The sequence below is a fragment of the Maylandia zebra genome, linkage group LG9 (genome assembly GCF_041146795.1).
Source record: "Maylandia zebra isolate NMK-2024a linkage group LG9, Mzebra_GT3a, whole genome shotgun sequence".
Lineage (NCBI taxonomy): Eukaryota > Metazoa > Chordata > Actinopteri > Cichliformes > Cichlidae > Maylandia > Maylandia zebra.
The window spans coordinates 23,820,561-23,833,098 of NC_135175.1; the positions used below are offsets into that span (position 1 = coordinate 23,820,561).

At 40.8% G+C, this 12,538-nt stretch overlaps 1 protein-coding gene across 1 annotated transcript in view; it reads left to right on the forward strand.

Moving 5' to 3' along the window:
* The window catches only part of plxdc2b (plexin domain containing 2b), a 118,923-nt gene that overhangs the window by 60,753 nt on the left and 45,632 nt on the right, over positions 1 to 12,538 (forward strand). The window contains exons 3-4 of the mRNA XM_004546845.5: positions 4,885 to 5,031; positions 9,271 to 9,340. Of these exons, the coding sequence (XP_004546902.2) occupies positions 4,885 to 5,031; positions 9,271 to 9,340 (217 nt within the window). The remainder of the gene's footprint in view (positions 1 to 4,884; positions 5,032 to 9,270; positions 9,341 to 12,538) is intronic.

Below are 12,538 nucleotides of genomic sequence, written 5' to 3' on the forward strand. Positions count from 1 at the left end.
ATCCCAAAGGTTCTCTATGGGATTGACATCTGGTGACTGTGGAGACCGTTTGAGTACACTGAACTTATTTTCAGGTTCAAGAAACCAGTTAAGATCATTTGAACATTATCTTCAAAGTAGTCATCAGAGGATGGGTACACTGTGGTCTTAAAAGAATGAACATGGTTAGCAACAATACTCAGGTAGGCTGTGGTGTTTCCATAGCTAAGGGACCTAGCTGTGGTGCTAAGAGGCTGACAGAGTGCCAAGAACTCGCCTACCATGCCACCACCCGCCGGTTCTTAGCTAACATGAGTGGCACCCGGTGTGGTCTTCTGCTGCTGTAGCCCATCTGCTTCAAGGTTTGTTACATTCAGATATTCTCTTCTGCTTTCCTTTGCAAGCTGGTAATTATCCTCTTAAATGGTTTTGTGGGAAAATCCCAGCAAATCAACAGTTTGGAAAATACTCAGATGAGCCCACCTGACACCAACAACCATTCCATAAATGGCCTGTATTTGTATAGCGCTTTACTAGTCCCTAAGGACCCCAAAGTGCTTTACACATCCAATCATCCACTCATTCACCCATTCACACACACATTCACACACTGGTGATGGCAAGCTACATAGTAGCCACAGCCACCCTGGGGCGCACTGACAGAGGCGAGGCTGCCGGACACTGGCGCCACCGGGCCCTCTGACCACCACCAGTAGGCAACGGGTGAAGTGTCTTGCCCAAGCACACAATGACCGAGACTGTGCAAGCCAGGGCTCGAACCAGCAAGGCGAACTCCCAACTCTTGAGCCACGATCGCCCCATGTTCAAAGTTACTGTAAACCTCTTTTTTCCCCCATTCTGATGCTCGGTTTGAACTTAAGCAGGTCATCTTAACCATGTCTACATGCATAAATGCAGTGAGCTGCTGTTATGTGATTGGCTGATTGGGTAATTCTATTGATGAACACTTTACCAGGTACCTATAGTGAATGATCATGTTAAACATGGGAAAAGTTTAATCAGACCCCTGAGAGCCAAAAGCTTATAGATCAGACTGCTCTATCACCCAGTTTCTATGTGTATTTGTCTCTCTATGATATCAAGGAGACGAGGTATTCCTCATACTATTACTATTAAAAAAAGAAATCTCAAATATGATGCACTAGGTGTTCATGAGTTCAACTGTGCAATAAGCTGAACTACAGAGGTCAGCTCAGGGACGCCGCAGTTTAAGCTGAAAACAGAGATGGGTATCTCTTCCATGTAGCTTCTAATAATATATTAAAAATATTCTGCTCCACATTTTTGGATTTATACTGTCACCAGTGATTTTTCAACTGTTTTTCTTTCTGGTGAGTGGAACGTCTAACAACCTCTGTGGGTTTTGATTTATGAAAGACGTCAGCTGTCTTTATGTCCTGGTGTGCGTTTCAAAATGCAATCGTGCATATGAAAGTGACTCTGCAGTTACTTTACCTTAAAGGGATTTCTCTAGGTTTAGACTTGTCAAAATGTCACCATGACTTAATGCCACACAGGCAGCTTTCATGATGATGTTTTTTATTTTGTTATATATGTGAATGATAGTGTAACATTTGTATGAATGTGGCTGTTTGTATAGTGGGGTAGACCAAAGGGCAAAGTGTTTAGGATGGATTTAAAGCGTTTTTTTCCTTTTAAATCAAGCATAGCGTGAGATCCGGTGGGCGATGAAGTCACGCTCAGCATCAATCCCAGCAGGTCTGCCAATCGCAGTGCCAGCCCTCATCATCTAATGGCTCGACAATACACACATTTCTGTTCAAGTCGAGTCAAGAAAAAGCCGCATTTTAGCCCTATTTTTAAACATGTAAGTGCATATGCATACACAAATGAGACCATGAAACGAAGCCTCATTTCTATATCACTTACAGGCTTCAAATGGAGTAGCTTGTCATGTCAGAATGTTGAATGAGATGCTAATTCTTGCTCAGAGTTTGAATTTAACTTTTGGTGCTATCTTTACTTTGACTTGGCTCACTGACAACCTTTACTCTGGAGATGAATTCTGCATGACGAGGACAGGAAGAGGAAGACGATAAAGAACGGTTGGATAGTTGTTATGCTGAGACATATCCAGACACTATATGGTTGATTACAGTCACTTAATCCTGGCTGTCAGCATGTGCTTCACCGCGGCTGAAGCTACTTCTCCCACCGACTCAATGCAAACTTTCCACAACAAAGGAGCTACTATCACACACAAGTTTCTTAAAGGTTTCTTAAAGGAAAACTGGCAGTAAGAAGAGATTTTGCTACTTCTGATTTTAGATTCCTTTAAACTTTAATGGTATAGCAGGAAGTGGTCCCCTTAACCAAAAAAGCAAAAACGCAAAGGAAAAAGACAATGCCACAGGCATCTTAATAAGATCAGAATCAGAAAGACTTTATTTATCCCCAAGGGGCAATTAAGATACAACAGAGCAGCATGACATTGAACATTAGGACAGGGCATAAAGAGGCAATAAGAGTGAGATAATAAATACATAGAATATACAGTACAGATGTCATCCTCTTCCTTTTCACCTCAAGCCTCATTTGCTGAATTCAAGTCAGGCACTTAAACAAACGAGAATATGTATATACATGCTCAATTATTCCCAATATTGTCACAATTACTTATTGTCCTGCAACCCTCCACACAGCTGACAAGAGCCAGCTAAACAACAACATTAGCTGGTTTTAAGCTAACATCATGCCAGCTAATGTTAGGTTCTAGTATGCTAAAAATCTTTCCTTTCCCTCTGATAAACAGTTTGATTACATTTTCTCATGGGGAGTCCATCAGATGTTCATTTCAAAGACTGTTTCACTATCACCTGCTAACAGCAGCTAAATGAGGCTAACAGTAGCTAACAGCAGCAGAAACTACCAACAGTTCTGGATATCCTAAACAATCCACTTCAGTATCGCTGGTATCGGTCAAAAGTGAGCTTCTCTGGCTCACTGACCTGTATCAGACTCATTTCACAAAGTTTTACGGCTTCTTCCAGAATAAATAAGCATTGATAGCTGAACTGACAGCCATCCACAGATAGTGAAAAACTTTGGGGCAGATCTGGATCTGGTTCAGACATTAGTAGAAACACGCTGGCCAGCCACAGCATTTATTGGGTACAGTCTAAACTTAATGTTTTTGATCTCTCTTGGTTGACGAAAAGATGTTTGTCCTGTAGCAGCCACCCTAGTTATGTTTATACACTTGAACTGGGAGAAAAGGAATGCTGCAATCTTCTTTTATACAGTGTAACTTTAACCATAAGCACTGTCTACTCTTTTGAAGACAGATGAAGGCTAAACTCAAAGAATCCTAACTGAATCTTGGTTTCTTGACCAACTTTTGGACTGAAATCTAATTAAGTAGAGTTATTTGTTCTTTGTCTTGGCGCCTACCTGTTCGAGTTTCCCATAAAAGCCACCCAAAACCGAGACCAGAGTGGGAGCAGATTTCTCACCATGTTTGTATTTTCCCACACTGATTTTGAGTACTACACTTTACTTGTTGGACATTTTTGTGGACGTTTTAAAGAAACGGGACCTTCCTCTTTCAACCTCCCACCAAAACTATTTGTGTGAGCATTTTTTTTATGCTCCTTGTACTGTGTTTGTTATTCTCTTGAGAAGCCCCCACAACTTCACATCCACCTACACCCAGCTGGACGATGGCGCCCTGCCCACCGTCCCCTTTACTTGAAGAACTCTCCAGCTGTCCCCTCTCACCTCTGAGGAGCCTACATCTCCCTCGCTCTCTCTGCGTGAGACAAGAAATCATCCTGTGCTGATTAGCAGGAAACTTTACAGCCCTGCATTTGTGTGTTTTACAAGTAGACTTGTTTTCTATTCTGGGAGTAATGTGCTGAATAAGGCTGCCTGAAGGGGCCTTTTTCCCTGACATGGTCTGTCTGCACGTTAATCTGTGATGAAAGGCTTGTGGCAGTGTTTGTTTAAATGTACACATTAATCAGAAGTAGCACCACCTACATGACTGAACTCCATTTGGGATTCAGATATTTATCAGTCCCACAGAGGCTTTGCCAGGCCTGAAACATTATCTCCCCTTGTCTTATATAGCAGGCTGAATATTGAATAGCGGTATTAGATTATAACTCTCTGAGGGGAAATATGAATCCTTGAAGCAAAACGAACTGAACAGGGAAGGATTGTGCTTTAATTAATGTTTGTCTCATGGCCTTTTGACAAGCTCTGAATATTACCGCCCATATATCAAAGCATCTGCAGAGCTCTGTGAGCTCCTATTAGTCAGATCACAGTCGCAAGTAATGTACATCCAGCAAAACATAAACTTTAACAGTGTTTCAAATAAAAAGACACAGCTGCAAGGTACCTCATTAGACCCTGCGGGAAACAGACAACACGAACATTCTTCTTAATTCTGCACAGGAAACAGTAAAAGCAGACAAGCCCGTCTCGTATGGCCTTGTAAAAGTTCATGGATGGCTCTGTTATTAAAGGCAGCCCTGACTTTGCAGGCTTTTTAAGAGAAAAAGGAGCTGATTGCATTTTTTTGTTGTTTAATTTTATTAGGAAACATTAAAAGCAGTACATGTGCTGAGCGCTTTAAAGGAAAGAGGTTGAAGGAAAGGACGGGGACTGTTATAATCTAATTTAGTGGGTAATTTGGTTAGCTGCAAAATTAAAAATACTGGATGTCAGTGAATTTCCATATGCATGTGTTTTATTTTTATTTAGTGGTAACTGTGTATTAGACTGCAATGAGCTGCACAATCTCTATTTTTAAATGTGTTTATATTCTCTACACTTTGCGCCCTTATTATACTGTACAAACTTCACAGATCGACTCAGACTCACCCGATGTATTATCTTATTTTCTCTTTCATTCTTCAGGAGGATACAGATCACAACTACTACACATCAAAAACGCACGGCCCTTCAGATCCGATGAGCAAGGGCTTGTGGGTAAATATCGACCAGATGGACAAGGACAAAGTGAAGATCCACGGCATTCTGTCCAACACACACAGACAAGCTGCGGTAAGTCAACACACATCATGAGAGGAGATTTACTCGATGTTGGCATATTTAAAGACATTTGATACCAAAAATTATCCATCAGATGTGTGTTTTTCACTCTGATAAATGGTTATGAGCTATAATTTTGTTATCCTGAAAATGAATCTGAGCATTTTAAAGGAAATATGTTTACATCTGAACCTTACTTATGTTGAATTCTGTGTACAGGTGCTTTGATCTGCTTTAGCTCGGTTCACAGATGTTGGTGTTTTTTCCAGAAATGGACCTATTGCTCCATCTACAACTGCTGCTCACTACAATATCTTTGTTACTGTGGAACCACAATTATTATCCAACTTTAAGACATTTTACATTTGACACAGTAAAGATTGGTAGGACATAATAAGACTAACACTCTTTCTGCGTTTAGTTGGACAAAGGCACAAGTTTTATATTTCTGCCACTGTACAACAGAAGTTTGTGGTTCCTTTTTTGTATATTTTTATATTTAATGACTGAAAAGCATGTTTTATCAGATTGAGATCAGGTGACTGACTTGGACATTGAAAAATGCCCCATTTCTTTGCTTTGGAAACTCTTGGGTTGCTTTTGTGGTATGCTATGGGTCATTATCCATTTGCATTGTAAAGCTCTGTCTGGTCAGCTTTGCAGCATTTGGCTGAGTCTGAGCAGAGAGCATAGCCCTGTACACTTCACAATTCATCCTGCTACTTCTATCAGCAGGCACATCATCAATAAACACTAGTGGCCCAGTTCCACTGGCAGCCATACATGCCCATGCCATAATTCATCCTTTGAGCTGTTTCTCTCCTTCATCCTTTTCTCTTCCTATCATTCTGGTTCAAGCTAATCTTGGTTTCATCTGTCAAAATAAGTTTTTTCCAAAACTGTGCAGACTCTTTTAAATGTTTTCTGCCAAAGTCTAATCTGTCCTTCCTGTTCTTGACTGTAACCTTGTCATAAACCCTCTGTATTTCCATTCATGAAGGGGATACTTGCTTAGATGTTATGAAGTAGAAATAATTCACCATGCACTTTAGTTGACCCTTTTTAAGAATGAACCAGATTGTAGATTTGGGACATCCAACGAAGCAGACATAACATATAAAGCTGACTTAAAGTGTACAATTTGTCACTGTAAATGAGGAGGATCGTGACAATAACCCCTCTGAAAACAGTTATTTTCTTATCACTACACACACATTACTGGAAGGACTACGGTTGTTTTTAAGGCTAAAAACAGCAAGTAATTCTTCTTGCATTTTTACCATTAAAAGTATCCCTGCAGTGAAAAAATTAGAAAGCTCCCCTCCCTCCACCTCAGCACAAGCAGGTGATGCATGCAAGCTGCATACTGATGGAGTCACACAAGGCAGCAGCAGACTGACTGAGAAACAAAGCAGAATTGCAGTAAAAGAAAGAGAGAGAGAAAGAAAAACTGCCCAGGGTGAGCAATAGCTGGCAAGGATACAGAATAGAGGCCCACATTGTGAATTCTGCTCCTTTACCTTCAGCTGGGTGGTGATGGATTGAGCTATCCACTCTGAGGCAAGCTATTCATTTTAGCCACTGAACGTCCCGGCTAAGAAGCGAGGCGTTCTTGTAAACAGCATCGAGGAAAGGTTCTCTGACTTTGTTTTACGAAGTGAATTCCTAATTCAGCGGTCAACTGAGGAATCTGGAGTCAAAAGGAGACGCTGGAATTCTCGGCTGAATAATTTGATTTCATATTGGAGCGAAAGAAGCAGGGAAAACCATCTGTGCTGAACAGATCTGCGGCACAACCTCAGCAGACTAACGTTTTAAACAAATAGACTTTATAATGAAGACAGTTAAAGTCCTGCATATACTCAGAGATCTTCCTTCCAAACTGTGCCGGCTGCCAGCTATTACTCAAAGAAATTGGCTAATAAAGTTGTAAAACAAAATGCAGTCACAGAGGTTAGCTTCATCACCGGAGTGCAGAAAAGTTAAGCTCTGGATTGTCTCTATGGTCTTCAAGATTCATCGTGGTTTGCCACAGGATTACTCCCTCTGGCACAATCTGTAGGACCATGCATAATATCAGCATGTTCACTGTGGACTGTCCATCTCCATAACACTTACTGGCAGTGTCTGGAATTTAACCCGAGGGATAAAACAATGAATGTAAACTATAATTTATAGGATACATTTTTGGCTACCCTGTAGTCTCTTAAAGATAATTTTATTATGTCTCCGTTCATTTGAAAATATTTATAAATACAATATGAGCCCATCTCTGTGTAAAAGCTTGTTGTTTAAATATTTCCCGTGAGAAATGGTAGGCCGCAAGAATCTACAGCCATGCTAGCAGCTCTATGAGGGTACGCTGGATAATGCTTTGAGCTAAATGCTAACGTTAGCATGAAACATACATTGGTAACAGTGATGTTGATGATTTTTGGCTGGTCAAATTTTACCATTTAGAAGATTTTAGTATGGTGAGTTAGTGTGAAAAGAAATAGCTAATTAGTCTGGATGAAGCACACAGGAAAGCTATTGTTAGCTGTTAAACTTAAAGCATGACTTTCCTCCGCTACGAAGTGACCGGATAGACTATTTCTGCTAACTGTTACTACCAACTCCAGCACAGTGTTTCCTAATCACTGTGCAGTGGCACATACGTGTGTCGTGAGAAATCATCAGGTGTACCGTGCTCTAGATTTTCAAGGTGCCGAATTGCACCTCACTGAGAGGTGACGTGTGCACATTAGTCATGCGATTATTCCTACTAGTATGCTAGAGCAGTGTTTCCCAACCTTTAGGAGCCACGGCACATATTTTACATTAGAAAGATCACACGGCACATCACCAAACAAAAAAATCACCAAAAGCAAATTGATCATTTTCCCCCGCGCACCAGGTATAGCAGAATTGGTTCGATTTTTTTTTATCAGAATCAGAATACAGCTTTTATGCTTTCTTGTAACCACTACTCATGCTAGGGCCTTCATCTCCAGGACCCAGGTCAGATTGACAACTTTCTCTTTTCAAATATGTATCTATTGCTATCATGCGCTGGATCGTCTCACAGTTGGCAACCTATTTAATTAGAGCAGGTAGTTGTACTGCCCTCTAGTGGAAGAGAATGTAATTGTTCTGCCCGTTACTCAGGCTGATTGCTTAGAGTACTAATCACACCTGATCATTTCTCATGGCACACCTATGCGCTGTGGCACAGTGGTTGGGAAACACTGATCTAGAGGGTTGAGATTTCTACCGGTAATATGTGTCTTGGGTTTTACCAAAAAGATCTTTTCTTGCCACGCCATTTTTTTTCTGTCTCAATCTAATAGAAATTTATAGTAAAACGTAAAAAGTGGTCTCAAGTGAGCCTTGAATTTTATGTATGGGTCAGTTCAGAGGGTAGGTAAAGACATATTTCATATTTCTGACTTTGGGAGTCACAGTGCTGACATGTAAGTCCCGAGCCATATCCTCATTTCTCTATATTTTGCTAGGAAAATGGGGAATAGTTGCACTGATTTATTGAAGCATGTACAAACATACATGGAAGAACAGTAAACCCTACTTTTGTCCACTGCCTTATTCACAAGGGGTCAAACTGTATAATATATTTGGCATTTTTTGACAGATTCAACTAAAGAAGTGGGAAGCATTTGTATTTTAGTGAAACAACCTTTGTTCACCGTACTTTATAAATTCAGAAGAAGATCTGGCTCTTTGAAAGCAGAATATAATGAACTAAGGGGTGGCTCAAGACTTCATGTTTTCCTAGGTAAAAAACGACCGCCACTGAATAGTTACATGCAGAGATATGGTGTATATGTCATTTAATGGTCGGGCATTGTACAGCTACAAGCATTTCACCCCCATGTCATACTGTGTATGGTTGTGTGTGACAAATAAAATTTGAATTTGAATATAAGTATTTCTCCATGAGTGTTTAAGAAAGTACTGTCATTGCTTCACATTGTATATTTCAGCTGTGACATAAACATTTTTTTTCAGCAAAACTTTGAGTTCAGTGTTTGTCTTTTTTAGTTTGTAGGACTTCTTTCTTCTCATAAAGATTACCCTGTAAAGTAGAGCAGATGTAACACACCGGGCACTTTGGTATTTGTTTTTCACATTTTCCTTCTGATCTAAATCCTCTTTGTTTTTTTAAGATCAAAACAGCTTTTTCTTGGATCCTGTCTTAGCTCTATCATCCTGACTGAGGTCATCTGTCTGTTTTTTGTTTTTGTTTTTTCACAGAGAGTTAATCTGTCCTTCGATTTTCCTTTTTACGGACATTACCTGCGTGAAATCACAGTGGCGACCGGTGGTAAGTGAACACTGCTTTTGCCCTCTGTTCTCAGTCATATTTATTAGTGTTATTATTGGATATACTGCCTGTGCTTGGTATATTATACTGTACACAGACAGATTTTTATTGCTATGGGGTTTAGCAGGGAATGTGGTGAGATTTATGAAATGAGTCTGGAGTACAGAGGCATTTATGAAATGGGGAAGAAAACCACAGTCTGTGTGCATACATGTGTTCATGTCTGAATGTGTTTCTAGTACTTGGTGAACCTGTGGGTGTGGTGTGGCTACTGTACAAAGAGATATCCCCCCTAAATACAGAAAAGGGGACCAAACAATGAGTTATTTCTGCAAAAGATGCTTCTTGGAAACTAAATCAGGGAGATTCAGGGTTTAAAAACCTTGTCTGGCACAAACCACAGTACAAAACCACCAACAACAATCTTCCAGCCAAGCAGGCAGCCTGATACAAGACATTTACAGCTCTTACCTCCGTGGGATAGTCTGCTAGAGTAGGGGATAAAGCAACAAACCACTCCCAACACTCTGCACACCAGACTTAACTGGAGGAGAAACCAGACCAGTAGGTTTGGACGGGAGACAGGAGTCGTTCTGCCGAGTGACCCAGCACACCCTGATAGACGTGGATAAAGAGGTTGGGGTATCAGAGGATGTGTATCTGGGGGCGAGACACATGACGCAGCAGACGTGTTTGCCAGAGTGTGCAAAGCAATTTTCCACTTGAGTCTTGATGGCGAAACCGCAACACCCCAACCGTCTATTATCACATCAAAGACTAAAGCCCTGCACTTACTCAACTATTTCAGAGATGTTGTGCAGCGTTTAACTGTCGGTGGAATAATAAAGAAATAATCAGTTGTGTCTCTTATCTTCATTCTCGTCACTGTCTCGTGTCCCCACTTGATCCTCGATCGCTGGGGAAAGTTCAGTGGGCTTTAGAGACGTTCTGGATGATGGTGAGGAGGAACGGATGGGCAGAGGCGCTACTAGCCCGAAAGAGATAACAGGAATTTGCATTTCTCCAGACAGAGATGGAGGGACAAGGCCGCGAAGAAGAGGAGGAGGAGGCAGCTATCTGCCTCTCACAGGCCTCGGGGACTTTGTCTCCGAGACACCCTCCTCATATCCCTCCATTTCAGGACCTATCAGTCAGCTCGCCCTCCTCTCACCACTGTACCATCTTTGCAGCCTGCCTTCATTTCTGTCAGCAGGTCACACTTTTTACTTAAGCAGATATTTTTCTTTCTTGCTTTCTACGCGGAAAAACTCTGCTGGAAAAGATAATTTCTTAACAGAGGGTGACAAAACGGCAGCGGAGTTGCATTCGGATTTCATTACTTTCCAAACAGTAAAGCAGCCAATCCTCAAACACATTAATGATCCAGGCACCAAGACTGGGTTGGCATGTATCCTGAATACACATCTATGGTCCAAGTGTACTTTTCAACTTTTTTGATACAGTGACTGTAGATTTAAACATCAAAAAGGCCTCATTCTAAGAACTTAAGGTGCATTTCCTCTTTAAACTGCCTACATTGATGGACTCTCATGTTAAACATGGCCAAAGTTTCAAATAATGAGGTTAGCATATCCCAGTAAGCCAGAAGCCTGAGGCTTCAAGTAAAAACACCCTGTTTTAGACTTTTTGTTGTAATATTTGCTTTATATGATGTCAGTGAGAGCAGATATCCCTATTTTGTTCACATCAGTTGAACAGCTCAGGCTGTGAGCACAGAAGCTTCATGCACATTCTGTTAGCGAGGGGCATCCAATCAAAAGAAAGGTGGCTTAAAGGGAGGTTGGCGTCAACAGAGACAGTTCTGGTGAACTGAGGCACTGGACAAAGGCCCAGTATAAAACACATAAAGATTATTCTAAACTACAGAGAGCCAACATTAAAGTACAGAGTGAGAAATTAACCGAGTAGGTTCCCATTGATGTTTTAGCTTTCTGGAAAAGTAATGGTGGCTGTTTTAAAATGAAATAAGGCAGATTACTGTAGATACTAATACACAAGGACGTCAATTTCTAGTGGAAACAGGTTCAAGGAATGTCTTTAACAATGAATAAAAATAATGAATACAAATATTAATAATAGAATTAAGACTTTTCTACTTTTCTTCAAAGTAAACTAAAAGAAAAAAGTGACGCATGCACATTTGAATAATTCTGCTTACAACATACTGCAGTCAGCTGAGAGCCAGAGTAGAGAGGCTGAGTGTGAATATAAGTGATGAAATATGATCTGACCGCTGCCAGCTGTGTGGACAGTTATCCAGCTGTGCACTGATTTCAGTGGTTGGTCTGTCACTTGTTAGAGGAAGAATGCATGCATCGGCTTACAGGAAATACAGGACAACTGCATGAATCAGCTTGGTTTTTTTCATGTTTTGCAGTCATTAATGTTTAAGGTGCCAAATGCATAACATTCGTGAGGTGTGAGGTACTTAAACTCTTGGGAACAAAAGCTCATATGAAATGTTATTAGAAGAAGACATGAGGAAGACAACAAACAGCAAGATTTTCATTAGAAAGAGTCGCCCCTCGATCTGGACTAGCAGCACTGCTCTGTTTTGTGTTGTTTTAAGAAAATCACTCTGTGCATCAGACTGCCACACTATGTAAAAATGTACTATATGAGAGCAATGTTATACTGTTCCTTCAGTCTCGTCTTTGTGTTAGTGTCTCCCACCTGTTTCCCTTAGCCTCAGTACCTTGTTTAGAAATTGTCTGAGTCTCTTCTTGCCCTTTGTCATGTTATCCGCCAGTGCTGCGTGTCCCTGGCTCTGTGGTTACCAGTATTTAGTTTTTAGTGTTTAGTTTAGTTTTTGGACTTTGTTTATTTTATAAATTTGAGTTTACACTGTCTCCTTCGATCCTTAGCCTTCCTACCACACAGCTGTCCTGTGACACCCACTCCCTCCCTAATTTTTTTCTTATCAAATCTCTGTGTGAATCCTCTTCTTGGCTCACAACTGAGCTGTGATGAAGAGAAAAATCCTGTAAATTAAACATCTCAGTACGAAGGAACAAAGATTGTCTAAACACAACGTCAGTAAAGTGAAGCTTTGACCTGGTGGGACTGCTAATTCCTGCTCATGTTTTTGGACAGCAGCACACACAGACACAGCTCCTGAAATAAAGAAGTGTCTTCCGCTGTCCCTCCTTTCTGAACGCTCCCTCTTTCCATTACTTC